Source organism: Ipomoea nil, unplaced genomic scaffold (assembly GCF_001879475.1).
Source record: "Ipomoea nil cultivar Tokyo-kokei standard unplaced genomic scaffold, Asagao_1.1 scaffold1576, whole genome shotgun sequence".
In the NCBI taxonomy this organism is placed as follows: Eukaryota; Viridiplantae; Streptophyta; class Magnoliopsida; order Solanales; family Convolvulaceae; genus Ipomoea; species Ipomoea nil.
Window position 1 is genome coordinate 5704146 of NW_017618004.1, and position 26266 is coordinate 5730411.

Consider the following 26266-nt stretch of genomic DNA (forward strand, 5'->3'; position numbering starts at 1 on the left):
TGACTATAAGGAATGTTTGACCATTCCATCGATCTTTATTGTAAATGTTTTAATATATAATTAATAAATTAACTTCTTTATTTTCAACAACAAAAAAAATCTCATAATTATGTTTTAAAAAATTATCAACCAATCATTAACTATGATTTTGATTCTCATTCCTAATGTATAAATTCATAAATCATTTCTACTTTATTCCTCATCATTATTTTCACACCGAATTATTTCCCCTTATTACTCAAGAAGAATATGTCTGGAGAATAACATTACGCTATAAGATATTTACATAAATAAATCACTCCCCTCCCCTCTGTTATGTTACTAGCTTAGCATTTTGATTACACTCCAACCCCACTTTTTCTTCTCGCCTTCCTCGCTTTGTCTGTTCGACGGGAAACTACAAACTAATCGTCTTCTCACCGGAATTTCTTTTTACCTCCCATTTTCAGTATCAAAGATCGGTGCTCTCCGGTCAGGCTCGGCTCTTTCTATGGAAACTCGTGTATGCATATATTCTCTGATCATTTTTTCTCTCTTTTCATAAGAAGAAGAGCTGTGAAAGAAAAAATATCTGCAACCACTGTTCGGTTACAGAGAAATCTCCAGAAACGATCGAACAACCATTATTTGCTCGCACACGCAACTATATATATAGAGAGAGAGAGGAGAGAGAGCGAGCGAGAAAGAAAAGAGATGTTGGATCTGAATCTGGAAGCTGTGCCGGGGTCGGACTCCGCTTGTGACGATGCCGAAACAACCGCCGCCTCCGCAATCGTCGGCGGCGATTCCGGAGCTTCCGTCACCGCCTCATCCTCCGATGAGTCTAACAGCTCGTCTCACACTCTCGCTGATGGCGGCTGCAATTCTCTCTGCACACTTAATTTCTCCATTCTGAAGAGCGATGCCGATCAGGCGATCGAAGATGAAGAGGACTGCAATGGGGACCACTCGGCGGTTACGGATCAGCTTGTTCCCGTGGCCGGACTGTCGTTTCCTTCGACCGTGGAGCCGCCGCCGCCGCCGCTAGCGCAGAGCTGGTTGAACCTGTCCGTGCTGGAGTCCGGTTGCAACTCACCGCGGATGCCGCAGCCGGCCGTAAGGAAACCCCGCCGTGGGCCCCGTTCCCGGAGCTCCCAGTATCGCGGCGTGACGTTTTACCGGCGTACTGGAAGATGGGAATCGCATATCTGGTCAGTACATACATTTATTATACACAGTATATACTACCTGCACATACGTACGGAGTAATGGAGTATACAACTATATATGTGCTATTTGTACGTACGTATATGATGGTATATATGTAGTTTTGTACACGAACACATGCATAAATACGGGTAAAAATAAATCTGCGTAGCAGACAATTTCTCATGCAGTAAATTTGAAGTACAGTTAGTAAAGCGCATGGTTCAACTCATACTGTACCTTGTACTGTTTGGTAAATTTGCTGGAACTGCTTTTCTCTATATTACTGAAAAAGGAAAATTCTAGGCTCGTTAGGTACTTTATACCCGGTAAAATTTTACCTATTATTTATTGAAAAAATTGTAATTTATACATCTCACAATTCATAAATATGTCAATTATCAATATCATTCCTTAATTATTAGTAATGTAAATGAATTACCGCTAATTTTTCTTGTTTGAAAACCATACTTTTTTCTTCATTTTTCTTTCTTCGTTTGTTCTCCTTTCGTCAACAACAATATTTTCTTCCTATACGTTTTGAAAATTGATAGGCAACCTTTACACTACTAATAATTTATAATTGGTATATTTGTAAATAACATAAATTACAATTTTCTCATAAATATAATGGAGCACTGCTATGATAACCACTCCAATTAACTACTAATAAAGTTTTTTTCTCAAAACATAAAAATTTTAGAACAATCTTCTTTTATAAAAAGTGAGAATGAATCTCAGTTGTTCATCATGTTGATCAATGATTATATTTTTTTAGTAAAAATAAAAATTGGGTCAATTTTATAATTATTATAAACTTTTAAATTTGTACTATTTATAAAACTAACACAGTCCTTTCCTCCTTAGTTTAACAGTCCTTTCCTCCTTAGTTTATCAATGACTATAAGAGTGTTTGGTAAATAGTTGTTAGCTGATTATGTTAGTGGATTTGACTAGTTGATAGCATTAGTTGATTGCAAAAAGATATTTAATAAATTAGCTATTAACTTTTTTTTTTGAAAGAAAATTAGCTATTAGCTAATAGTTAATTACAAGCAAAATAACTTTCTCAAAACTGTGGCTCTCCCAAATGGGAGGTCAGAGGTTTCACTTGACCCCGTGTTTCCATTGATGAACCCTGAGCTTGATCTCGTGTTTCCATTGATGAACCGTAATTAGTGAAAATTTGATAAACCCTAAGTTGCCTAATTAGTGAAAAATTTTAAGTTTACAATATTTATAAAATTGATCTCTCCTGATCCGATCATATAAGTAAGTTTACAATATTTATATACTTAATGTATTAATTATGTGTATTATCTTTTATATATATTTTTGTCATAATAGTTATAAGATGATATAGTTGTATATTTATTTTTATTATGTAAATTTACCAATAATTTTATTCCCCAGCCTTTTTTTTTAGCTGTGTTTATAACTAGTAACTAGAAAAGAATGGATGAAGTTAACGTTGTGTTTCTTGACTTCTTGGTTATTAATCAGGCTGGTTTTTTGTATTGTTTTCAGGGATTGTGGGAAACAAATTTATCTGGGTAAGTAAAAACTGTAAAATTATCAAATTTGACTTTATTTTTCACTAAAAGGAGACAGCATACTCCCAATGGCTTCAAGTTTTTTATTAGTTGTTGACTTGAAGATTTGGTTTGCAGGAGGATTTGATACAGCTCATTTTGCAGCCAGGTAAAATGATAAGTCCCCACTTTCACTACTTATCCGATTAGTTTCTCTTGTTGAGTGAGAAAGAAAATCCACAGTTACTATCTAAGATGTTGATTAGTTAAATTTCGCCTTGTAACTTTAACTGGCAAAATACCACAATAAGGTAATTAATTTAAGTTGTACATAACTGACAAGCTCATATCAAAAAGCTCAATAGGCCACCCATATTGAAAGTTGAACTTGTAATCTTGTAATTATCATGTTAATAATATGGCCAACGTATATTAGTTGGGTTGCCCCAAAGTTTCTCTCTGAGGTAAATCTTGTGTCTGTCATCTTCTTTTACTTGGATAATTCAGGGCATATGATCGAGCAGCACTTAAGTTCCGGGGAGTTGATGCTGACATCAATTTTCAAATAGGCGATTATGAAGAAGATATGAAACAGGTTACAGAATTGTTGATAGTGAGTATGGTATTATGAGATTCATTCTTGAATGCACATTGAGATTGGCTGTATTGATCTGCAGACGAAGAACTTGACAAAAGAAGAATTTGTTCAGACGCTTCGTCGCCAGAGTACTGGTTTTTACAAGAGAACCTCGAGATACAGAGGAGTAACTCTTCACAAGTGTGGCCGATGGGATGCCCAGATAGGCCAATTCCTAGGGGATAGGTAACAACACCTTTTCAATAACTTCTTTACTTGTGAAGATTCCAATAGTTTGGGATAGTTGGTAAGCAAGCTGCAAGGTTGTCATCCAATACAATCTGCATTTTTTATTTTCTGGTTCAGGACTTATGACAAAGAATCTATCAAATGTAACCAACACAGGGATGCAGGTGGTGGCGATGGTCTTGACCCGAACCATTGGATTTCTGCACCTCTGGGTGGTCTAAAGGGACCTGATGATAACACCAGAAAGTTGGAGTTCAATTTTGGAGTTTGCCAAACGCCTGTTCTGAAACAAGTGAATCTACTCTTTACCAATGCATATCCTTCGCGATTCTCTCATGAAAGCTCCTACATCGCGGTGATTCACTTGTTCTTTTCAACAACATCACTTTCTTGGCTTTGTAATGCCATTTCTTTCTCCACTTCATATGCTTATTAGCATCTTTTATTTATCTTGCAGGTTGGTAGCTCTCCTGCCACGCCTCGTGCTCCAGCAATGGGGTCTAAGTATTCCATATGGACTATCCCTAGCATGCATCCTGGGATTATTTCAAACACTCATCAGGTAATTATCTCCTTGAACAAAATTCACAACTTGCAGATTTCTTAGGAAAAGTACATTCAATTCTCAGAACCACTGAAGTCTTCAAGGTGCTACCAGACTAACCAATTCCCATTTTGTCAAGAAAATACTGTCAAGTATCAGATCAATCTACACGAAACACAACATAGCTGCAAGGATTTCATATTATATATAACACATTCATCTTCATTTTGTACCTGGCCTCCTGGGGCTGGGGAGAAGTTTCATGACTAATGTTAGGCTGTTAGCAATTAACAGATTCTAACCTGGTCTGCTGTTCTTTTTGTTCAATTCTATCAAAGAAGCTTAAAGTATCCTGGGATTAACATTTGTGTGGTGGGCAGGAGCGACCAATGGGAATGAGAGTTGAAAAACCACCTGCTCCAGCATTCTCATCAGACTGGCAATGGAAAATGCAAAGCCAGGGTGAGGGAGTGGTCACTTCTTCAGTGCCACTCTATTCTTCTGCGGCATCATCAGGATTCTCATCAACTACCACTCCTCCCACTTAGACATCCCTAAAACCATCATGCACTTCATCTGTACTTCCATCTGGAGCTGAAAGCTAAGGTTTAGCAACCTGCAACTTCAAATGCATGCATATATTATTTTTCTATTGTATTGTGTGGATCAAACATATATAGTGGTTGTGTATCAAGTTTATATTGGAATAAGTCAGTCACCAACCTAAACTGGTTTACTTCGTTGTAATTTATAAGGCGAGCTTCACCCGTAATAACAATTTCGGGTAGCAGTATAGTTATGGGTTTAATTTTCTTGTAAATCAAAATTTATATTGGAATACATAACAAATGATGCTGTAGAGGATGGTGGTATGATTAACATCCTTAACAAATTTCATGTTATGGTATGAGTGTATGACCATTGAACATTTTCATTTTCATTGCAGCCTAAATTTATCTTCTTCTTCCTTTTTTAATGTTTGACGTTAGTCACATCTAATACAAATTTATCTTTACATAAATCACGTTTAATGTAATTTCTCTTTTTCAATTTAAGTGTCAGTCACATTTAATACAAAGTTATTGATGAGTAAAAGATAAACATTATTTAAGCTACTTACGTGCTGTTTTATCCCAGGCCACTAGTAAGGTCAAAATTTGATTATTGGCATGTGGATAGTAGAATTGAACAGCATTATTATTAACAATTATTAAGCATATGAAGCAAGAGATAGAGAACTGTTTTAGTAATATATATATTTTGCAGCTCTTTGTTGATTTTATTATGGCCAAAGATCGTGAGCAACTCTTTTTAAAGACAAATCTAAAAATCGTAAAATAAATTTTTTATGAGAAAAAGAATGTAATTTTCCTCCCTCGTCTTTCTTAAATTTTTATACAATTTTGAACATTTAATATACAAAAATAATTATTATCAATCGTTAATACTTAGTAACTAAAGTAACAATAAGACATTATATTTAACATGTGCACATTTGCCAAGTTAGGCATGGACTCCTTGTTTGATAAAGTACACGATATCTCTATTTGAGAACAACCTCTAAGCATAGCTCTCATCTTTGTCCTTCAAGGACCAATGAGAGTTATTAAATGATGTAAATTCGAATTGAATGAATTGTCTCTCAATCAATCGCACTCATATCCTAGCTACTTAAATTTGGGGAACCTAACTCCATAAAGTTGGGAGCCCAACTCCAAATAAGGGAGTCTATCTAATTCTAATAATATTTGAAGTGAAATTCGAACCTCCATCCATGGTGACTTGAGGGGTCAACTCTATTGATTGACATAATTATTAAATCAACTTGAGGGGTCAACCCTATTGATTGACATAATTATTGAATCAATTTAATTTTATTAAAATTTTAAAATAAAAAAGGAATAACTTGCTGAATAAGACATGACACAAAAAATGCACCCACGCACCCTAGCCCAATAATCTCATCTCGTTTAGTAAAACTGAAGTACTAAACCAAACAAACCCTTTGTGTGGAGGCGCCAAGCCAATGCGGCAACGATGAGGATGAAGGTGACTATGAGGACGGCGTGGGGACACGGCGCCCACCGCGCTCTCCTCGGCGTCGACGCCGGACTTCTCCGTACTCTCTTCACTCTCGCCGCCAAACCGCACCCCCTCACATCCCACGCTCTTCCACTCCACCATCCCATTTCGCCGCCACACTCTAAGCCTATTGCTCTCCTTTTTACCCCCGTCCTCCGCCGCGACTCTCAGTTTTCGACCACGGCAGCCGCCGGCTACGGGTTGCTTCGCACTGGACGGAGCCCTAATTTTGGCTTGGCTAAGTGTATTTCATCAGTTTCGTCGTCGGCGCATACGGTGGAGTGGAACGATGCTATTTCCAGCTCCGAAGCTTGGGATGGAGGAGTGAGTAAGGCCGATGAGCTGGATTTGGAGAAAGAGGATGAGTATGATGGTGCTGTTGTCTCTGCTGCTCTGCCTTCTATTCCTGTTAGGGCTTTTTTCTTCTCCACCAGGTAAAAAGTACATAATTAAGTTGCATTTGATGATACTTCGAATCCTCAAACTCGATGTTTGTCTTCATTATCGAAGGGAAAGTTCGTATTGTTTAAAATTTTGTTTATTATCATTTCGTTTGATGCTAATATGCTCCAAGGGAAGTGGAGGGAAACTTAACTGAAAAGGAGATTGACTATTAATTGCATTTTTAGTTCAAGGCATTAGGCATACGGCCTTTTGAACTGGTTGCTGTTGATTTGATTTTAAGACATGAAATTTGGAGGACATTTGAGGAGTGTAAAATATTGATAAGGTTTAAGTTTATCTGTTTAACGTACCATCATTGTTTTGGGATTGGATTTTGTAATGTTCTTGTGATTTCAATTGACAGTGTGGATTTAAGGAGCTTGGTGGATCAGAACAAGGAGAATTTCATTCCCCCAACATCACGGATGACCAATTATGTTGTTTTAAGATTTGGTTATACTAAACCAGATCCTAATGTGAGTTTGTTGTCTTTAAATTTTCTTTCTTTTCCCTCATTGTTAGTTAGCACTGCCCATAAGTTATCACAATTTGCAATTACTCCACCTGTCCCCTCTTGGCATATAATATCTTAGATGTTTATTTATTATCACTGCAGAAGATCAGTTGTCAAAATATTGCAATTTCCTTCAGTGTCTTTTTTCTTTATTTTTTTCGTTGGGGGTGGGGGTGACATGACTTATTTGCTCAATAGAATCTGCTTTCAAGCTTTTATTTCAAACATACATAATTGCAGAACAATCAGGATTGCAAATTTTAAAAACCTCAACTATGTAAATTTTATATGAGACAAATGACTTTAGTGGAGTTTTATTTATTCTTAGAAAGTCTTGGGTTCACATTTAAGAGAAGGTGTATCATTAATTATAAGAAATATTTATTTTACTCTACACTTAGTGCTTACCATGATTGCCTTAGGAAGTTCATCACCATCTTGATCTTTGCATTCTTCAAACCTCAAGGGACAGTATAAGATATAGGTGCTATAACAAGGTCAAAATTTTGCAACTGATTGGGTCTGTACTGCATACATCTCTTGTGATACATTATTTTCTTTCTAATGGCTACTTTCTTATTTTACAGGTTTTGGGTTCTGGTTTAAGTGGCAGTGACTGCTGTTATATGGTGGTTTTTCAGTATGGTTCAATTGTCTTGTTCAATGTCCGTGATCATGAAGTTGATGGGTATCTAAAAATTGTTGAAAAACATTCTTCTGGTTTATTGCCTGAGATGAGAAAGGATGGTGAGTGCATATGCGTAGAAATCCTACTTATCTACACACACACACATGTAAAGAAATCCAATTCATAAATCACTTGTCCTTGTCAAAAAATTTATTGACCATCTATGACATCGACATGATGCATCAGAGGTTTTTGATATTCTTCTAGAAATTCCTATCCATGACTTACTGTATTAAGAAGATATCAAAGGTTCTTTCCTGGATAAAATGCTTTTAATTTCTTGATTCATGCATTCAACTGAAATCCTTAAAAGGTTGAATTAGTATGCTAGTCTCCCTCATCATACAGGGTTTGCACAACTTTATCCATGTCTTCACCCTCCGGAGAGGCTATTTGCAGCTTCTCAACCACTCACTGGATGATCAGTGCTTTTTGGGTGAGCAGTTGTGGTAGGATATTTCATAGCTGAAGTATACCATCTAAAGTAGCAATCACTAGATGAAATGGAAGAACTGAGGGGATCAAACTTTCTACTGATCAGTTAATTTGATTAGCTGGTTGCATAAATTTTATGATTGTACAGTTCCTGTATAAATAGTTAAATACCATGCATGCACAGTTCTTGTCCCCGAAGTTGATTGCAATAGAAGCAAGGATTTTTTATTTTTTTTTTGAGTGATGAGGGAAACCTGCAGCCATTATCCAAGGGTGTGCACTGGGTAAACCTCGCCTTGTGACCCTAACCGGCAAAAGACCACAAGGAGGTAAACCAGCCTAGGTTGCCCATAGCTGACCAGCTCAAGCCAAGAAGGCCAATAGACTCCTCCCACTAGGAGTTGAACTTGTAACATTGTGGTTACCAAGTCAACATCTTTACTAACTTGGCTGGGGCTACCCCTTTTTGTTGAACCTTAACTTTGGGTACTGGATTTCTTTTGTATGTGTGGTACTCAGTAGATTCAGGCATACAGCTTGTGCTGTTACTTGCATGTTTGTGTAATACTAGCACTTCGATGCTCTCTTTGTTACATGAATATATCAGTAGATGAGGGAAAAACATACATGTTTTTATGGCAGGCATGTTGCACCAAGTAATTTGGTGATTTTTTAATTTGATGGAAGTAACAAGAAAAACCTGTCTGTATGTCCTGCTTTCTATTCAATTCTGTTTGTTTTTTTTTGAACATAGAGTATGAGGTCAGAGAGCAGCCAACTTTAAGTACCTGGATGCAAGGTGGACTAGACTACATTATGTTGCAGTATTTGAATATTGATGGCATCCGTACCATTGGCAGTGTTCTTGGTCAAAGTATTGCTCTTGATTACTATGTGCGCCAAGTATGTTCCAGTAATTAAGTATTTCAATTTTCAGCATTGAGGAGGTTGTACTTCGCTCCATTGATTTCTGAACTTCATTTTCCTTTAGGTTGATGGAATGGTTGGAGAATTTACAGATATCAATCGAGGAATGGAAAAAACTGGCACTTTTACAATGGAGCGTAAAAAGCTTTTCCAGTTGGTTGGAAAGGCAAATTCTAATCTTGCTGATGTGATTCTTAAACTTGGACTTTTTGAAAGGTAAACTTTGCTCACAAAATATCCAAATTGCTTTGCTTGAATAGTTTTTTCATTCTTATTTGCCTTTTATGGTTGCATTTTGTCATTTGAAGGGTTCTATTTTATTACAAGGGAAGGGGATACCCAAACATACAAGCTACTACGCCTCCACTGAGGCTCGAATCCATCACCTCCCACTTAGGGGAGCAATTGGTACCATTGGACCACAAGGTCCTTAGTATTTGAAGGGTTCTATAATCATTGTTTTTGTCACTAGTTAATCTTAAGCACCGGTACTTTAAGAAGAAATGATGTATATCTCTTGTTGAGCATATAATATATAAACATAATTCAATTTGGTATTAGAGCTAACCCCATGCCAAAGGTTATGGGTTCGAATTTCTGCCACCCGATAAAAAGAGACTATAGTCCACGTGTTTCTTGTAGCCCGTCAAAAGTAATCGGCCCGCACACGTGAAGGGGCGTGTTGAGCATATGTGCAAACTAACTATCAGCTTAGACTTTTAATTGAAATAGAGCACATGCTTCAATTTCTCTGAATCCCGATCCAACATTGACCTCAACCCAAAATAGAGGAAACATAGAGAGGAATAGAAGTGGTGGGGTGGGAAAAAGCATATATTAGATTGTGGCAATAGTGCAATACTAGTTGTCCTTAACTTTTGATTTATACTTGGTCTTCACGAACGGATAACTCAAAACATAATTTATTTTAACATTTTCTTAAGATCGGACATTGCATGGAAAGATGCTAAATATGCTCAGATCTGGGAATATCTTAGAGATGAATTCGAGCTGACTCAGAGATTTGCCAGCCTAGATTTCAAGTTGAAATTTGTCGAGGTATAGTTCTGCATAATTTACTCACATTCATCTTCAGTGTTGAATTTTGCTGACATTTACTTCATATGTATATATATTGGTTGCAGCATAATATACGTTTTCTTCAAGAAATTCTTCAGAATAGAAAGTCAGATTTCCTGGAATGGCTCATAATCATACTGATAGGGGCAGAAATCCTTATATCTGTTTATGACATAGCCCACAAGTCTCTATAGTCTTCCAAGTAGTAGTATTAGAAATGTGAGTTGTAATTTTTTTACGCACTTGCTGTACATATAGACATTAAGTTAAATTAGTTTACTAAATCTTTTACTTTTTTTTTTTTTTTTTTTTTTTTTGGGTTTTACTGCATACCATTTTGTTGTGAATTTGTGCATTTCATTTTTGCCAAGCTTCAATTCTCTTGGTTTCTGCACTTTATGAGTCAAAAAGGGTGTTATTATGAAATGGTATTTCTTATAAATTGAATAGTTTAAAAAAATAAAATAAGAAAATTGTGTGTGGTTTTTTGTTTTGTTCTTTTTTTCCTCTCTATTTTCTAGTAAACTGAGAAGTTTTCCACCCTAAACAGGCCATAAACTATTGACTAAAGTCAGTAAGGATAAATTGTATATTTTGAAAGTCAAAGGTGGGTGAAGTATCTCTATGATCTTATGCAAGGTGGGTGAAGTATCTGTATGATCTTATGCTTGGAGACAATTCGAATTTTTTGAATCATGAAGGATGGGGAAACCCAAAACACTAAAGCCTTAGCTAATTTTGCACTAGAATCCGTCGCTCATGAGGGATACCCCGTTGATCATTCCATTTAAACGAATAGCGTTGTGGGCAGGGACGAGAAATGAGAGGGTATTCCTAGTACTGTTAAAGCGGGTCGGTCCGCTTCATCGCGTGCTTAATTTTTCACGGGCTTTTGTGGGTTAGCCTGTCAGGTTCGTGGGCTAGGGTTCGTGCAACCCTAGCTCGCCCCGCACGGGTTGATGGGCTCTGCGGGCTGACTCACGGGCTTTTTTTAAAGTGTTTAAAATTTTTAAAATTAGTATTTTAAAATTATTAATCTCATATATATATATATATATGTGTGTGTGTTACACAACAAGGTAGAATCCTGCCTTGCTGTGTAACGTATATATTTTATTATTATTATTATTATTATTTTTTGTAATAGGTTTAGCCCGCGGGCCGGTCTGCAGCCCGCGTGGGTTGCGGGCCAATTTTGACCCACCCGTTAGGCCCGCATTTTCACGGACCTGATTTTCCATGATCCTAACCCGCCTCATCGCGGGACGGGTGCGGGTCAACACGCAGGCTTCAGCCCATTTTGACAGTACTAGGGTATTCCTAATTCTAATAAAAAAAATTAAAAAGTAATTTTCGTCTTCCTCATTTCTTGAATTTGTCTAGATTAAGAAATCAAATTTTGTGTCAAATTCGATAGAGTTTTCAGGAATTTCCTTTGGGGGCACACGGAAATTACACACAATCAGTTGGTCGGAGATTTGCAAACCACACGATTCTGGCGGGCTTGAGCTCTGTAAAGCGTCAGATTTCAACTTAGCTTGGGAAACTTTTTCCAACCCCAATAAGATCTGGGTTAAAGTGATGCGGGATAAATACATTAAAGATAATAATTTCCTTGAGCTTAACGCCAATAACAATTGCTCTTGGGGCTGGCGTAGTATCCTCAAGGGCCGTGACATTTTGGCCCGGGGGCTGCGTTGGAAAATTGGTTCGGGATCTACCACTAAATTCCGGTTTGATAATTGGGTTGGTGATGTAAGTCTGGCCAACACTCCTAACGTTGTTGTTCCCGTTGGTAAAGAAAACTTGCTGGTAAGGGGATTTTTCTAATCTTCTTAACCTCCTTCTAGAGGACTGTGTTAATCGTATTAGAGGTATCCCAATTCCCATTGCTAATGATCACCAAGACAAAATCCACTGGCCTCACTCAGGTACAGGGCTTGTCACCGTTAGATCTGCTTTCTCTTTTATTACAAGTTTGGTGGATGATCAAGCCCCCAACGACTGGATATGGAAGATCAAAACGGCAGAGAAAATTAAAATCTTCTTGTGGAAGGCAGTCAACAATGGTCTTCTCGTCAACCTGGAGAGGACAAGACGCAATCTAGCTGGTGATGGCTCCTGCCCAAGGTGCGGCGGAGACGAAGAATCTCTTGACCATCTCTTCCGCCACTGCGAGACATCGAAGGATTGCTGGAAGCTCATCCCTACCCCTGCAAAGTTCTACACAACGAATCACCTCCCGCTCACGCATTGGCTGGAGATGAACTGTGCCAGCAACTTCATGGGATCTTATAATTTAACGTGGTGTGTTCTCTTCCCCTACATCCTTTGGAGTATTTGGAAGGCCAGAAACCACCTTGTTTTCAATAATCACAGGACTCCGCCGATATCATCATAAAGCAAGCGCGGTCGGCGGCAGCAGAGGCGGTTCAAAATCTGTTTTGTCGAAATGGCCCGCTGAACGCAAGCCAAAACTGGGTGCAGTGGTTTCCTCCTCGCCTGGGGGTCGTAAAGCTTAACTCTGATGGTGCCAAAAAAGCTGTGTCTGGGCTAGCCAGTGCTGGAGGGCTATTTCGAGATCACTTGGGAGGATTGATGTCAGGCTTCGTCACCAAGATAGGTCCAACTAATAGCTTCATAGCTGAGCTCTGGGCTATCCGGGAAGGCCTTCGTATTGCAAGACAAAATGGGTTCCATGATTTGGAAGCGGAAACAGACTCGTTATTCATGTGCTCGAGAAGGATCTTGGAAATTCTCCTGAAGCGGACACCCTCATTTCTGACTGCAAGGCCTTGATTTAGGCGTTCCACTCCTTCGATCTCAAACACGTGCTTCGGGAAGGGAACCAATGTGCCGATTTTCTTGCCAACATGGGTCAGAATAGTCAGTGGGGTACTACGATTCTCTCTCAACCTCCTGAGGGGTTGAATCCGCTCTTGGCTCACGACGCTAACAAGGTCGCTTTTAGTAGATTACGCTAGTTTTCCCGGGGCTTCGGCCCTTTATCCTACCAAAAAAAAAAATACTGTAATAGTGTAATTTGAGTGCAATGTAATTAGGTAAATAATATAAAGGAATAAGGGTAAAATATGTGCACACCAAATTGCAATTTGACCATCGAATTCAAAAATAATATAATTGGGCCTCTAAACAACACAAAATCATACAATTAGGCTCAAAATGACTTGTTTATCTGATTACAAATATAACCGATAAACGGGTCATTTTAGACTTAATTGCAAAATTTTGTATTGTTCAATGACTCAATTATATTATGTTTTAGTTTGATAGTCTAATTACAGTTGGTGTGCAATTGAGTAACCTATTTGACCCTTATTCCTAAATTCTAATATAAATTTAGCCCATGTAATTAGGATGGAAGCAACAATCAGCAAGCAGCATTCCAATCTAGAGAGAATTTAGGGGCTATTTAGATATCACATCAACATTGGGGACTAAAAAGCAAAAAAAGAATCCCCAACTTTTTACCCAATCTTCTCTTTTTTTTTTTTTTGCTCCAGTTGGACATCGGTCTGCATCGTGATGTAAATCTTATCACTGTAAATTACTAAATTGGAATCAGAAAAAAAAAAAAAAAAAGTAAAATAAAAAAGAAAGATGCCCAGTGGTCAATCCAATTGATCTAGTTAAGCCAGGAGCTATATTTGTCTACAATCAGCAAAGCCTTTTGCTGCAGCCGTGTCTAAAGATAGTTGGATCATCAGCGCCCAAAGCTGCGTCATCTTAAATCAAGATTCACACAACCGGACAGGTAACCACTATATGCGCCTTTAACCTCTGTCTTTCTCTCACTAACCCCCCCTTCTCTCTCTAAAACCTTCAAAAATCTCGACTTTTTTTTTCCCCAGGAGAGGGACACCTACAAAAGGTACTCCTTTAATTATTCTTCTTTGTTTTTTTTTCTGGGTTCTTTTAGTTGTCATGAGGAATGCAATCTGGGGTTTTGATTTTGAAGATTGCATCTTTTTGTTTCTTGAATTTGTTGCGTGGAGGGTGTGGTCAGATTTGTATGGTTTAGGTATTAGGGTTTATGTGGTTTGTTGAAAATTGAAATTCCCTCTTGTTTGGTGAGATTTGGGTTGTTGGTTGTTTGGACTGATAATAAAGTTGGAATCTTTGCTTAGGTTCGGCGACCATGGATGAGCATGAAGGGGTGAACTCAGTGGCTGCTAGTGAGACTGAGCCCGCCAGTGGAGAAACCCTAATAAGGAATTTGGAGCAGGGTGGAGATGAAAGTGATATAATGGTTGAGGTGAAGGGGTCTGATGTGTTTGTTGATGGGGATTGCTTGAAGAAGGTGGATTCAGAATCCAAGACTGAAGATTTGGATGCTGGGGGTGATGATCTTGGAGCAAAGGAGGTCCAAGATGATGCTCATTTGTCAGGTGATGAAGGGAAGAAGACTGAAACTGGAGTTGAAGATCTTCAAGATGTTTCAGGAGGGGCAGCCCGGGGGGATGTCGTTGAAATGGAGTGTGTTGAGGCAGTGAACGAACAATCTCTCGTTGCAGAGAAACTCGGGGATGAGGATACTGAAAAAGGAGTTGAAGGGGGTGAGTTGGCATCTACGGGTGTTGAGTCAGATGTTTCAGTATCGAATCCCAGGAATGAAACTGCAAACGAGCCAGAATCGAAGAGCTCAGAGAACAAACCTGTTACTGAAAATGCTGCATCGATTCCAGTTTCAAGTACTAAAGATGAAGTGGTTCCAATAGAAGAGACCAGTACAAAAGATGAAGCAATTCCAAGAGAAGAGACAAGTACTAAAGACGAAACTCTGCATGATTCTGTTCCAGATGCTATCGTTTCTTCTTCAGAAAACGATCAAGGTTTAGGGAATTCAACTGTTTGCGAGGGGGTTGATAAAGAACGTCCTACTGAGTCAGAGAATTCACCGAGCCAATTACCTCTCAAAGATGATCCTTTGATGCCGAGAGAAGAGGGAACAGGTTCCAAAGATGAAGCTATGCATGGAGTATCATCTTCAGAGAACGATCAACCTTTAGTGAACCGAACTATTCTCAATAAGGCTGATACAGATTGTTCTAGTCATGACAACAATAAAATTTCAGATTGCCCTTCTGAGCCAAGGAGCCCGCCAAGCGAAATTGTTAGAGAAGATGCTACTTTGATGCCCGGAGAAGAAGATACTAATTTTAAAGACAAAGATACGCCTGTTGAAGATTCCGGGCTATCTTCTCTGGAGAATGATCAGAGTTTAGCGACTCATGAAACTGACAAGAAGTCAGATAGTCTCGTTGAAGCTGCCACCAAAAGGGAAATTGGAGAGGTCAATAAAGATGAGATTTTTCACTCAAAGGCGGAATCCATGGAAAATATTGTTGATAATAAAAACTCACCTCATAATGACTCGGGTTTGCAAGTAGATGGCGAGAAGCATACTGCAATTTGTGATACGGTAGTTGCAGGTTCCCAATCTCCCGATGAGCGGGCTGATGCTAGTGATGGTTGTGGAGCTCGAGAAGTTGATAACCCTAATTGTGGAGTCCTCGATGAATCTGAGTCTGACAAGATAGCTCCAACATCTGCTGATAATGATGTGAAAGATAGTTCAGAAGTCTTGTCAGATCAGCCACCTTCAACAGAATCTGGAATCAATAATATTAGCGGTGAAGATTCAGAGCTATCCCATGCAAAATGTAATAGCCTCGAGAAAGGAGATGCGATGGAAGTGGAGGTCGAGGGGGTACTAGATTCTGAAAATCGAACTAGTATTCACTGCTCGGAGAATGATATAACCTTAGAAACCTCCAACAACACAGTATGCCCAGCTGATGTTAACGAGGATAAGTTAGATGTTACTAATGCAACTAACTTGGGCCCCGCAAAAGACTCCGATGTTGTTGTTCAGACTGATGCAATGGATATTGACGAGGATAAGTTGGGCCCGCCAAAAGACTCTGATATTGTACAGACAGATTCAGAATTATCTGTCCTGGCCAACGCACATGAAGGTTTGGATGGTCGTGAATCTGTGCCAACAGATGATGAGAATGCGGGTCTCGTTAATAAAGGGAATCAGGCAGGAAACGAATGCACTACTGATACCGAGATGATAGATGACCAGATTGTCGATAATTCCACATTTGAATTCATCGACGATGGGTTTTGGCAAGAAGATGAAGGAAGAAACGCGATGCCTAGAGGAGACCAGGCAAGGAGTGAAGGCACTCCCGAGATGGGTTCTGTTCAATCCCGTGGTCAAACTGGTACCGAGGAATCTTTGGTCGAGTGTCAAAGATTGGAAGAAGAAGACAACTTTTTGCACGGGAGTTTGCCTTCATTGCCAAAAGATGAAAACTTGAAGGTTGAGACGGTTGAAGGTGGTACCGATATTGAAATTTGCAATCAGATGAGTTCCCAGTCTACCTCGAATGAAGAGGCAGTTATGCAACAAAATATAGTACTTACACCCGAGGTAGATCATGGCCAAAGCACGGTAATGACAACCGTTGCTGAAGAACAAGTCGAAGGAACTGGTATAGGAGTCTCTGGTGTTGAAGGTGCTAATGAGGTGATCGGGCAAGCAATTGAGATGGAAAATGCATCACTCGAGACAAACGTTGATGGTTTCTTGGACGCCCGTGTTCCCGAAACAACGGTTGTAGATGAACAACGGGAAGAAGAAAACGAGAAGCTTCGTTCCGATGATATTGGAGAACAAAGAGAAATTCGAGAGAATGCTTCTCAAACCGACCAGTCATTGGTGTTGGATGTGAAGGCAACAAAGCCCGCAAACTTTCCAAACATATATCCCGGTTTTCTACTTCCTCCAGAAAAGTCGGGAAAGTTCACAGTTTCCGATTTGGTCTGGGGGAAGGTCAGAAGCCATCCGTGGTGGCCGGGACAGATTTTTGATCCAGCAGATGCATCGGAGAAGGCCGTTAGATATTACAAGAAGGGCTGCTTTTTGGTAGCTTATTTCGGGGACCGAACTTTTGCTTGGAACGATGCAACTGTTCTGAAGCCATTTTGGTCTCACTTCTCCCAGATTGAGAAGCAGACTAACTCGGAAATGTTTCAAAATGCAGTAAGGGGTGCCTTGGAAGAGGTTTCGAGACGGATAGAGTTAGGCCTCGCCTGTTCTTGCATACCCAAATCTTCTTATAACAAGATCGCGTGCCAGGTTGTTGAGAATACCGGTATACGTGAAGAATCGAGCCGAAGATATGGTGTGGACAAATCTACGGGAGTGAAGTCATTTGCGCCCGATAAGGTCTTGCATTTCTTGAGAGGAGTGGCACGGTCGCCTACTTGTGGGGCCGATCAGTTGGATATTGTTATTGCTCGTGCTCAGTTATTGGCATATTCTTGTTTCAAGGGATGTGGGGAGCTCTCGGGATTCTTGTCGGGTGGAGAGCTATTGGAAAACGATGACGAGGGAATCACGGTGAACAACAAGGCTCCCTCTCATAAACGTAAGCACAATTTGAAAGACAGCTTGCCGCCTATGAAGAAAGAGAGACGAATGTCGGAGATAATGGGGAACTCGGAATTAGACGACACTCTTGCAGATGGATCGGACCGGACGAAGAGCGTTTATACTGCAAAAGTGTCGGGTTCAACACCGGTAACTCCTAATCCCCCGCCTTTCAAGATTGGCGAACGGATCCTGAGAGCTGCAAGCCACTTAAAAGGCGACGGTGCTCAACCCGAGGCCGCTAGCTCTCCCGCCTCGCAGAACCCACCGAAGGAAAAAGTGGCGGTCCCGTCAGAGCTCCCGACTATTGACGAGCTGTTCTCGCAGCTCCAGTTGGTGGCGCAGGCTCCGATGGGAGATTATAGCTTTTTGAATACTTTTATTCATTGCATTTTAGATCTTAGATACCCGAAGCACTCCGAGTTGCACAATTCATCTGCTGGGAGGCCGGTGGCTGGGAGAAAGAGGCGAGCATCTCAGGCACCCGACGGGGCAGCCGAAGATTTTGAATTCGATGATATAAACGACTCGTATTGGACCGACCGGATAGTTCAAAACTATTCCGAGGAGCAGCTCCTGCAGAATGGCGAGAACGGGAGAGAGGAAATTCCGCTTTCGCCCTTCGATTCGTCGGAAAAAGTTCACAAGGCGACCCGACGTTCATACTCTAGGAAACGATATTCCATTGGTAATAATGAAATGGGGGGAGATGAATGCAACGAGGAAGCTGAGAAAAGGAAGCTCGAGCCAGCAGAGCTTATCTTAAATTTTGGAGAGGGCAATCGGCTCCCTACCGAAATGAGCCTTAATAAGACATTTAGACGGTTTGGACCTCTAAAGGAATTAGAGACCGAAGTTCATCCCGATTGTGCCCGTGCCCGAGTGGTCTTCAAGCGGGGATCTGATGCAGAAGTTGCTTTTAGCAGTGCCGGCAAGTTCAATATATTCGGGTCTATGCAAGTGAACTACGAGCTCAACTATACACCCGTTATCTCGGTTAGACCACTGCTCCTTTCAATACCCCAGGGCCAAGAAGAAGCGATTTGATCAGCAACTATAATAGTATCATAGTTCAGGTAAGCGCTTATTCAACTATTGTAGTTTCCTGAAATTATTTGATCAATTCGTTGATATGTCCTTACAAGAATCTGGTAAATTTCCGTTAAAATTGTTATTTTGTTTGCCATGCTTTTTGTGCAACGAACAAGGGCTGAAATATATTTTCTTTGCGATTCTGTTCTTAAAGACTGATGATGTTATCGATTGTATATGTTGAATTTGGAAGATGAGGCGGAAGCAATGATGAAGAATCAAAGAATAGAAAATGTATATAAGACTGAAATATATTAGTATTATCTGTGTTTCTAACAAAGAAACATAGTACATATACATATACATATACATATATATATATATATATTAAACACATAACTATAAGTAACTACCCGTAACTGACACCTATTCATAAACAGACACAACCCTATAGATAAAATTTCATTACTCGGATTGCCTCGTGTTTTAGACTCGTGTTGAATGTTCTTTTTTCATTGTTGTTTGCATACACTCCTTCAATACATTATTTCTTGCGAGAATTAAGCTCTTATTTCTCAGCCTTTGCATTGTCGAGTGTTTTCTAAGTACTCGGATTGCCTTTTGTGTTTCAGCCAAGAGAAGATCGAGAAGATGGAGCATTCAATGATAAAGCCATAGCCATGCAATCATTAGCAAAAGAGGACAGCAAAGTAGAAGGTAACCAACCAGACTTCAATTCATCTAATTAGAACAAAGAGATGAAAAACGAAAAAAAGATGTTCACTTTCCTGTAGAATCTGCAAAATGTTTCATGTAGAGTGGTGTATTTTTCTACCGTGAATTCTGTTAGATGCTTTTTTAATCAGTCAACTTAGGACTCTCGTCGCCTTTTCTCCATTTCTGTATATATTTGATTTGATGAAGCTTCTTTGCCTCCTTTGTGATCTTGTTGGCTCAAATATGGAGAACTTCATTCTTCTGTTTCTTTGTCTGTCGCCATTTTTGTTCAGTTCTGCATTTTCTTGAGCTTTGCCTGTGTGCTTTGAGGTTTATATTATTACCCTTAATCCCAAAATTCCTAATTTTATTGGCATTATTTATTGAAGGGTGAGTCTATTGTGAGACGGGTCAGGTCAAGATGGAAGTGTAATACTTATGTTAGAAAATGTAATATTAATCAAGAATAAATTCTCCCTTATTAGAGAAAGTGTAATGTTTTTGAGAAAAAGTGTAATACTTTTAAATAAAAATGTAATGTTTAGGGGTGAAAAGTTGTAATACTAATGAAGGATAAATTGATTGATTGTTATTTATGATGAAAGTGATACTTTTGATATATAAAAAAAAAAAAGTGCAATACTTTGAAATCAAAATGTATATTAGGAGTAGAAGAGTTACAGCTAAAAAATATTGCACTCCGTAATTCTTATGAGGGACTAGTCTCACGGATGATGATTCATAAGACAGTCTCATAAGAGATTGTCTTTATATATTACGTCATTGGTAATTCTGTACATATGTATAATAAGTATTATTCTTTGACATTGTTGTAAAAAATCACGCTTTAGGTCACCATAATGACATAATCGGTGGTCTAGGCGATCTGATGGTTAGGCCGCCTAGTCGACCGATTAGCTATTGTTATTTATTTATTTATTTTGTTTTAAAATAAGTTATTTCATCCAAAACGATATTATCTTGAGCAAAATAACCTTAAATCGTTCAGACCTAGACGTTTTAGGTTAATATTTAGTCTTAGCTATTAAATTATTAAATAATTATCAACTTTCATTAAAATTAAACAATTTTTTAAAAAAAATACACGCGCTAGGTGCCCTCAAGCACCTGAAGAATATATAGTGATTTTTTCAATCATTATTCTTGATATTATTACTTTGTTAGTGTTTATGAAATTAAAAAATTTCTTATAATATTAATTATTTTTAAAAAGAACATATTTCCATACAATGATACAATGCTTAGCATTTTAATCTTTTATTTATTAAATTTATTAAATTCAGCTTCTTGAAAGAACAAAGAAAAGAATGGATTAAAGAGAGGGAGGGAGAGCCTCACCAAAAAAAAAAAAAAAAAAAAAAAAAAAAAAGAGGGAGATCTGAATGGTGTTAGTTGAAGACTGGGTCAAAAGGCACACACCATTACATCTTCTGATTCCAAAACGTTGAAATGGTGCCAAGTGTCATCTCCCTGACTGTTACTCATAAAATGTGATTTTTTTTTGGGTTCCTTAATTTCTCAGAAATACAAGAGAGGAGACCTCTTTGGTAAATTGGTAGTAATCTAGGAAACTTGGTTGTTTTCTGTTGCTGGGATTTGAGTTATTCCTTCTAGAAGGTGTGTATAGATAGAGATATATATATATATAGAGAGAGAGAGAGAGAAGAGATTATTAATGGGTTCAGCAACATTCATCGAAGTCCTTCTTGCCATCTTCTTACCACCTCTTGGTGTCTTCATTCGCTATGGTTGTGGAGTACGTTTCTTTCTTCCTTTAATTTTTTTTTCTTAAATCTTAAAATTATCTTTTTTTTGTATTGCACTAATCAAGGTTTTATCATCAATCAACAATAAATAAATAAAAGATTTTTGATTTATATATAAACGCAATGATCTCTACGTAAGTGTTGATCGTATAAATGCAGATGATAACGTAATTATTTTAAAAAATCACGAAGGCAATAAAAATGCATTTCTACAAAACATATGGAAAGAGAACATGAATTGAACTCAAAACCTTTTTTTTTTTTTTTTTTTTTTTTTTGATCTAAAGATTTGGGATTTTGCAGGTGGAATTCTGGATTGATTTAATATTAACATTTCTGGGATATTTTCCGGGCATTATTTATGCACTTTATGTATTGCTTGTTTAGCATTCGATGCCTTCTGTAGCGTAAAAATAAATAAATAAATAATGCATTCCCTATTTCTGTAACGATATCCTTTCCCTTATGTATTTTAGTACAATTCCTGTTTTTTTTATTTTAATATTTTTTTCCTAAATCAAAATAATTGGAATGCGAAAATCACAACCTTAAAATACCACAATTATATTTATTTATTTATTTATTTTTATTAAAAAAAAAAACTTGAAATTCAACAAGATTTCTTGACTGAAGCATTATCAATGCTGTTCATGTTGAAGGCATGTAAAAAGGCTTGGAAATTCTGCAGAGCTGATAAATGCCTGAATTTGGGCAGTTTTGCAGCAAATCCCAGTTTCCATTGCTGCTAATGAAAGCTCCTTCTACATAATAAGACATTAGCAAAAAATGTAGAATAATTAGTTCTCCAAATCACCACTTAATATGGATTATTGCTGGTTTTAAATTGTGATACCTTCCCACCCAGGGGAAGGGTTCCCAGAAAAGAAAGGAAGAAATGGATGAATTGAAGCATGTTTTGAGGGATGTCGAAGCAAATTATTCGACAAGAGAGTAAGGGAGATGAGATGATAATCACAAGATATTTTCTAGTGGTAATGAGAAGTGCAGTAAGTAAGGTACTCACTGGCTGTCATGGCTGATAAACATCAGGGAGTTGGAGACCCACACTTGCTGCGGATTTGCCCAGAACTTTCTTCATCTCATCAGACCTATCAACCGCGATATTGTAAGAAAATAGCAAGTCCTGAGGAAGAGCATATCAGAAAATTAAAATGAAGAATATCGTCATTGTCGTAAATATCAATGTTATCCCACACTACAAACATTACGTATCGTGCGAAACAGGCAAGGAAAAATATGGAAAAATAGACTTGAAAGAGAACTCCACAGTTTCTCAATAAGTGCTTCTTACAATGGGTAAGTCTGTCATCAAAAGTCAATTTCGCTTTTTGATTTCAAGAGAGAGCTTCTTTTAAATCCCTATGGTGCAGGTAGTTCTTCCAAATCAAAGTGGGAAAATCAAGATATATATAAGATTCATTAATAGTCAGAAAGGCTAAAATCAGGGATTAAAAACAGTTCATAAAAACCACAAATGCTTTCCATCTCTCAGTTCTGAACCAGCCTTGTCATGGTTGGATATCAGGAAAGGATGCAATTAACAATTTCTCTGCAGATTGCAGAATGCATTCTGGTATCTAAGGTAGCACTGATCTTGATAAAACGTGATTGTATAACCATTACGTTGGGAATGAGTGTATGCTCATTGCGTTTTCTACATACTCAGAGGAAACCTCTACTCCTCCGGGTTTACTTCTAATACAGATTGCACTCCCAACAATTAAGCCCATGCTTACACACATTATTAACAGCACCATGCTATAACTTATCCAAATCCCACAATCCCACACCCTCTCCATCCATAGCCATATTCCCAACATCAACAACAGAGCAGATACACTACACCAAAATTGGCAGTAGATGAATATGATTGCAAGTACTTCTACATTTGCAAGTGATAAGATTGTTAAACAGCAACAATTCAGATGATTTTTCTTTGTTTAAACCTCTCAGCTTACATTTAAGACAGCAGCTGATTTCGTGAATAGATCCTGATGCAACCAAGATGCTGGAGAATTTTGATCACAACGTCTATCCAGTATCCACAATCCAAGAACTTGGAGCCAGATTAAAATGCAGGAAATTGTGCACCCATGAAACAAACAATGCCATTCAACCCACACGGCCACACAATATTAAAGGGAAAATAACCCAAAACTCCAAACATTAAAAAAAAAAAAAAAAAAAAAGGCAAAATCTCAAGACTCAAATGAGACCATCTCGCGGATCCTTGATTACTCCGTACATTTTTCCAAGTTTTACACTTTTTCCATAAGTAACAATCAATCAGTTTATCCTTGATTAGTATTATTCAATTCCTAAATATTACATTTTTCTTCAGAAGTATATTACACTAAGTATGAACAATTTATTCCTGATTAGTATTACATTCCCTGGTCCCAAGGTCTCAGGAGACTCACTCAAAGAAATACTAGAATCCAACTTAACTAACCTTTAACCACAGTTTAGTTGGGGTCGAAAACTTGTACAGATGGACTCAATTTCTCCATTCTGCTCAGTTAACTTACAGCATAATACTGTATATCTAACAACAAACTTAAAATGACTTGAACAGTTAAAATTCTCCTTTTCCTTCTAGTTTTAGCAAGCAAATACACAAGCAATATGTGAATTATAAGGAACAAGAAGTGACCTTGTGATGGTGAACACTGTTGAGCAGAAAAGTGTAATCTTTGGCAAGCTGTAATCCTTCCCGAGCGTTAGGAGCTTGACTGTTAACGCTCTTCCTAAACTCCTCCCTTATATAGTCGGTGAAATAGGGTTTGTGCTCTCCTTTTACAACGTGTTTCTTCACCGCTTTCAGAAGGCTCCTGTACGCCTCTTTCCCTGCCGAACCCATTGATTAATTTGATTCCCTTCCTCGCAGTATCACAACAGCGCACTTTTATTATCTCTGTATGAATCTGAATGTTCTGCAATAATTCAATAACACACTATAATCAGCCTCCAAATTCTGAAATCAAAATGCTTTCACATCCTGAAAATCAAATTCTAATGAGTTCAATCTTTGGGAATACGAACGGATTTAGCTCGACCTAATGGAAATTCGAGAAGACGAAGAAGCGAAGTGTGTATGACTTACCGGAGAGTTTAGATTCTCTGTTTCGAGGGCTTCGCAAAACCAAAATTTCTTGAAACTATCTTATTGCGGATAACTCCCCACTAAAGTTATTAAGGGTGTATTATAGTGTTTTCATTTTCACTATTTTAATTTAAACATTTGTAATTTGTTTGAGTATGGTACAGGTTTAAAGATGTCTCATACAATTAGGACGGGTCAGGATACCTCATGACCTAATCTAAACAATTTTTAAACATTTGTAATTGGAGAGGTGGACTAAACACAAGATGCATGAAGATGAATAGGTGGTTTGTTATGAATGTGTCGAATTGAAAAGTGACTTGAAGATTAATATGTGATTTGTTAGGATGTGTCAAATTGAAAACTGACTCGTATGTGAGTGTCAAGAAAATCAATGGAGATATCGGAAGATGGGATGTTTATAAATTTGTCCCGAAGAGTTGAAGGCAATAATAGAATTACTTGTTTGAGATTGACATTTAATTAAACATATATATTGTCATTTTTCAATACAATACTCTATGTTAATTGATTGAGGAACTTCCATTATCATATCCATAGTGGTCTTCCCCTTCTTATTGTAGACATGGTGCGAATTGTTAAACTCATAATCATTAATTTTTAGCTTGTGTTAATTTAGGAAAATTCTAAGGTTTTTTTTGTTAAATATGAAAATTCTAAGGTGTTAATTGGTATACATAACTCTTATATCGAATATCACTTTAAAGTGAGTGGTGAAGACTTTGAATATGTACCAAGACAACGTCAATCTTGTCCTATCACTTTTTGACTTTGAGTTTGTACAAATCCTATCGCTTTTGACTTTGAGTTTGTACAAATCCTATCGCTTTTGACTTTGAGTTTGTACAAATCCTATCGCTTTTTGACTTTGAGTTTGTACAAAAGCACGGTGCCAATTGACACAGTAGCCCCAAAACTATCATTGTCCTTAGTGACTATTATTGTCTTTTGGATATTACTCTAGTATATTATTACTCTACTAAATTACATCAATTTATACCATGAATCACTAATACAAGTTCATTTTTATTGTAATGAATATTCATTGTTAAGTATTACACTCAATATACTTAGAAATGAACCTTTTGGTCAGTGGTACACGGTATAACAATTGCTACATTTCATTATTGTCCTTTACATTACTATCCTAGAGAACAATTCTTACATTACCTTCAACAACATTTCTTTATTTTTTAGTGGAGTTAATTCCAGCAATGGTCCTCCGACTATATTGATTTTCCAAAATTAGTCCTTGACTTTTAATTTGGACACTTTAGGTCCCTTGACTTTCAATTTCTTTCCAATTGAGGTCCTTTCGTTAGAATACGGTTAATTGAATTTTAAATGAAGGGGTAAACTCATCATTTCACTTGCCTATGTATTATTCTTAGTATTTCTCAATTGTATACGCGATATATATGAAGATAATCTTAGTCGAAACCCTAAAATGTTCCTCGTCGTTCCCCATTTGCTGACTACTCGTGTGTACGTTCCTCTATTATTGAGATGTTTACAAGGTATAACAGCGAAATACGAAGGGAGAAATACGAAGAATAATACATAGGCAGGTGAAAGGACGAGTTTACCCCTTCATTTAAAGTCTAATGAACCGTATTCTAACGAAAGGACCTCAATTGGAAAGAAATTGAAAGTCAAAGGACCTAAAGTGTCCAAATTAAAAGTCGGAGACTAATTTTGGAAAATCACTATAGTCGGAGGACCATTGCTGGAATTAACTCTTTTTTAGTGCCTCCAACCTTTAATTACTCAGGTACAAACGTAAATAGACTACTTCCACCATATACACACACAATAAGTAATCCACTTTCTGCATAATTAACAAAAATATAGGGTTACACAACA

At 37.9% G+C, this 26266-nt stretch overlaps 4 protein-coding genes across 9 annotated transcripts; 3 read left to right on the top strand and 1 right to left on the bottom strand.

Moving 5' to 3' along the window:
* The first annotated feature begins 314 nt into the window (after positions 1-314).
* Positions 315-5032, top strand: LOC109190472 (ethylene-responsive transcription factor RAP2-7-like). 2 transcript variants are annotated; one of them, XM_019340952.1, is made up of 8 exons: positions 315-1190; positions 2713-2738; positions 2856-2886; positions 3225-3312; positions 3395-3540; positions 3661-3898; positions 4001-4105; positions 4468-5032. In XM_019340952.1, the coding sequence occupies exons 1-8, from the start codon at positions 505-507 to the stop codon at positions 4633-4635; spliced, it is 1488 nt and encodes a 495-aa protein (XP_019196497.1). In that variant the 5' UTR covers positions 315-504; the 3' UTR covers positions 4636-5032. The 2 variants fall into 2 exon arrangements, with proteins under 2 accessions (XP_019196497.1, XP_019196498.1); XM_019340953.1 differs by having other exon boundaries at positions 3700-3898.
* A 1000-nt stretch (positions 5033-6032) lies between these two features.
* On the top strand, positions 6033-10562 carry LOC109190473. The gene is made up of 7 exons (XM_019340954.1): positions 6033-6603; positions 6978-7089; positions 7715-7874; positions 9005-9153; positions 9242-9393; positions 10122-10236; positions 10323-10562. The coding sequence occupies exons 1-7, from the start codon at positions 6125-6127 to the stop codon at positions 10449-10451; spliced, it is 1296 nt and encodes a 431-aa protein (XP_019196499.1). The 5' UTR covers positions 6033-6124; the 3' UTR covers positions 10452-10562.
* Positions 10563-13922: 3360 nt separating this feature from the next.
* Positions 13923-19734, top strand: LOC109190470. The gene is made up of 5 exons (XM_019340949.1): positions 13923-14032; positions 14406-16225; positions 16277-16511; positions 16647-18798; positions 19387-19734. Exons 2-4 carry the CDS (start codon positions 14417-14419, stop codon positions 18767-18769), a joined length of 4167 nt encoding a protein of 1388 aa, XP_019196494.1. The 5' UTR covers positions 13923-14032; positions 14406-14416; the 3' UTR covers positions 18770-18798; positions 19387-19734.
* A 2011-nt stretch (positions 19735-21745) lies between these two features.
* On the bottom strand, positions 21746-24467 carry LOC109190474. 5 transcript variants are annotated; one of them, XR_002055712.1, is made up of 4 exons: positions 24383-24467; positions 23933-24212; positions 22283-22402; positions 21746-22019 (listed from the first exon to the last, which is right to left on the bottom strand). XR_002055712.1 is itself a non-coding variant. In XM_019340955.1 (3 exons), exons 2-3 carry the CDS (start codon positions 24137-24139, stop codon positions 22289-22291), a joined length of 321 nt encoding a protein of 106 aa, XP_019196500.1. In that variant the 5' UTR covers positions 24140-24212; positions 24383-24467; the 3' UTR covers positions 22265-22288. The 5 variants fall into 5 exon arrangements, 1 of the variants encoding a protein (XP_019196500.1); XR_002055711.1 differs by having other exon boundaries at positions 23933-24277; positions 24383-24445; XR_002055713.1 differs by lacking the exon at positions 24383-24467 and having other exon boundaries at positions 21746-22016; positions 23933-24315.
* Positions 24468-26266: the final 1799 nt, after the last annotated feature.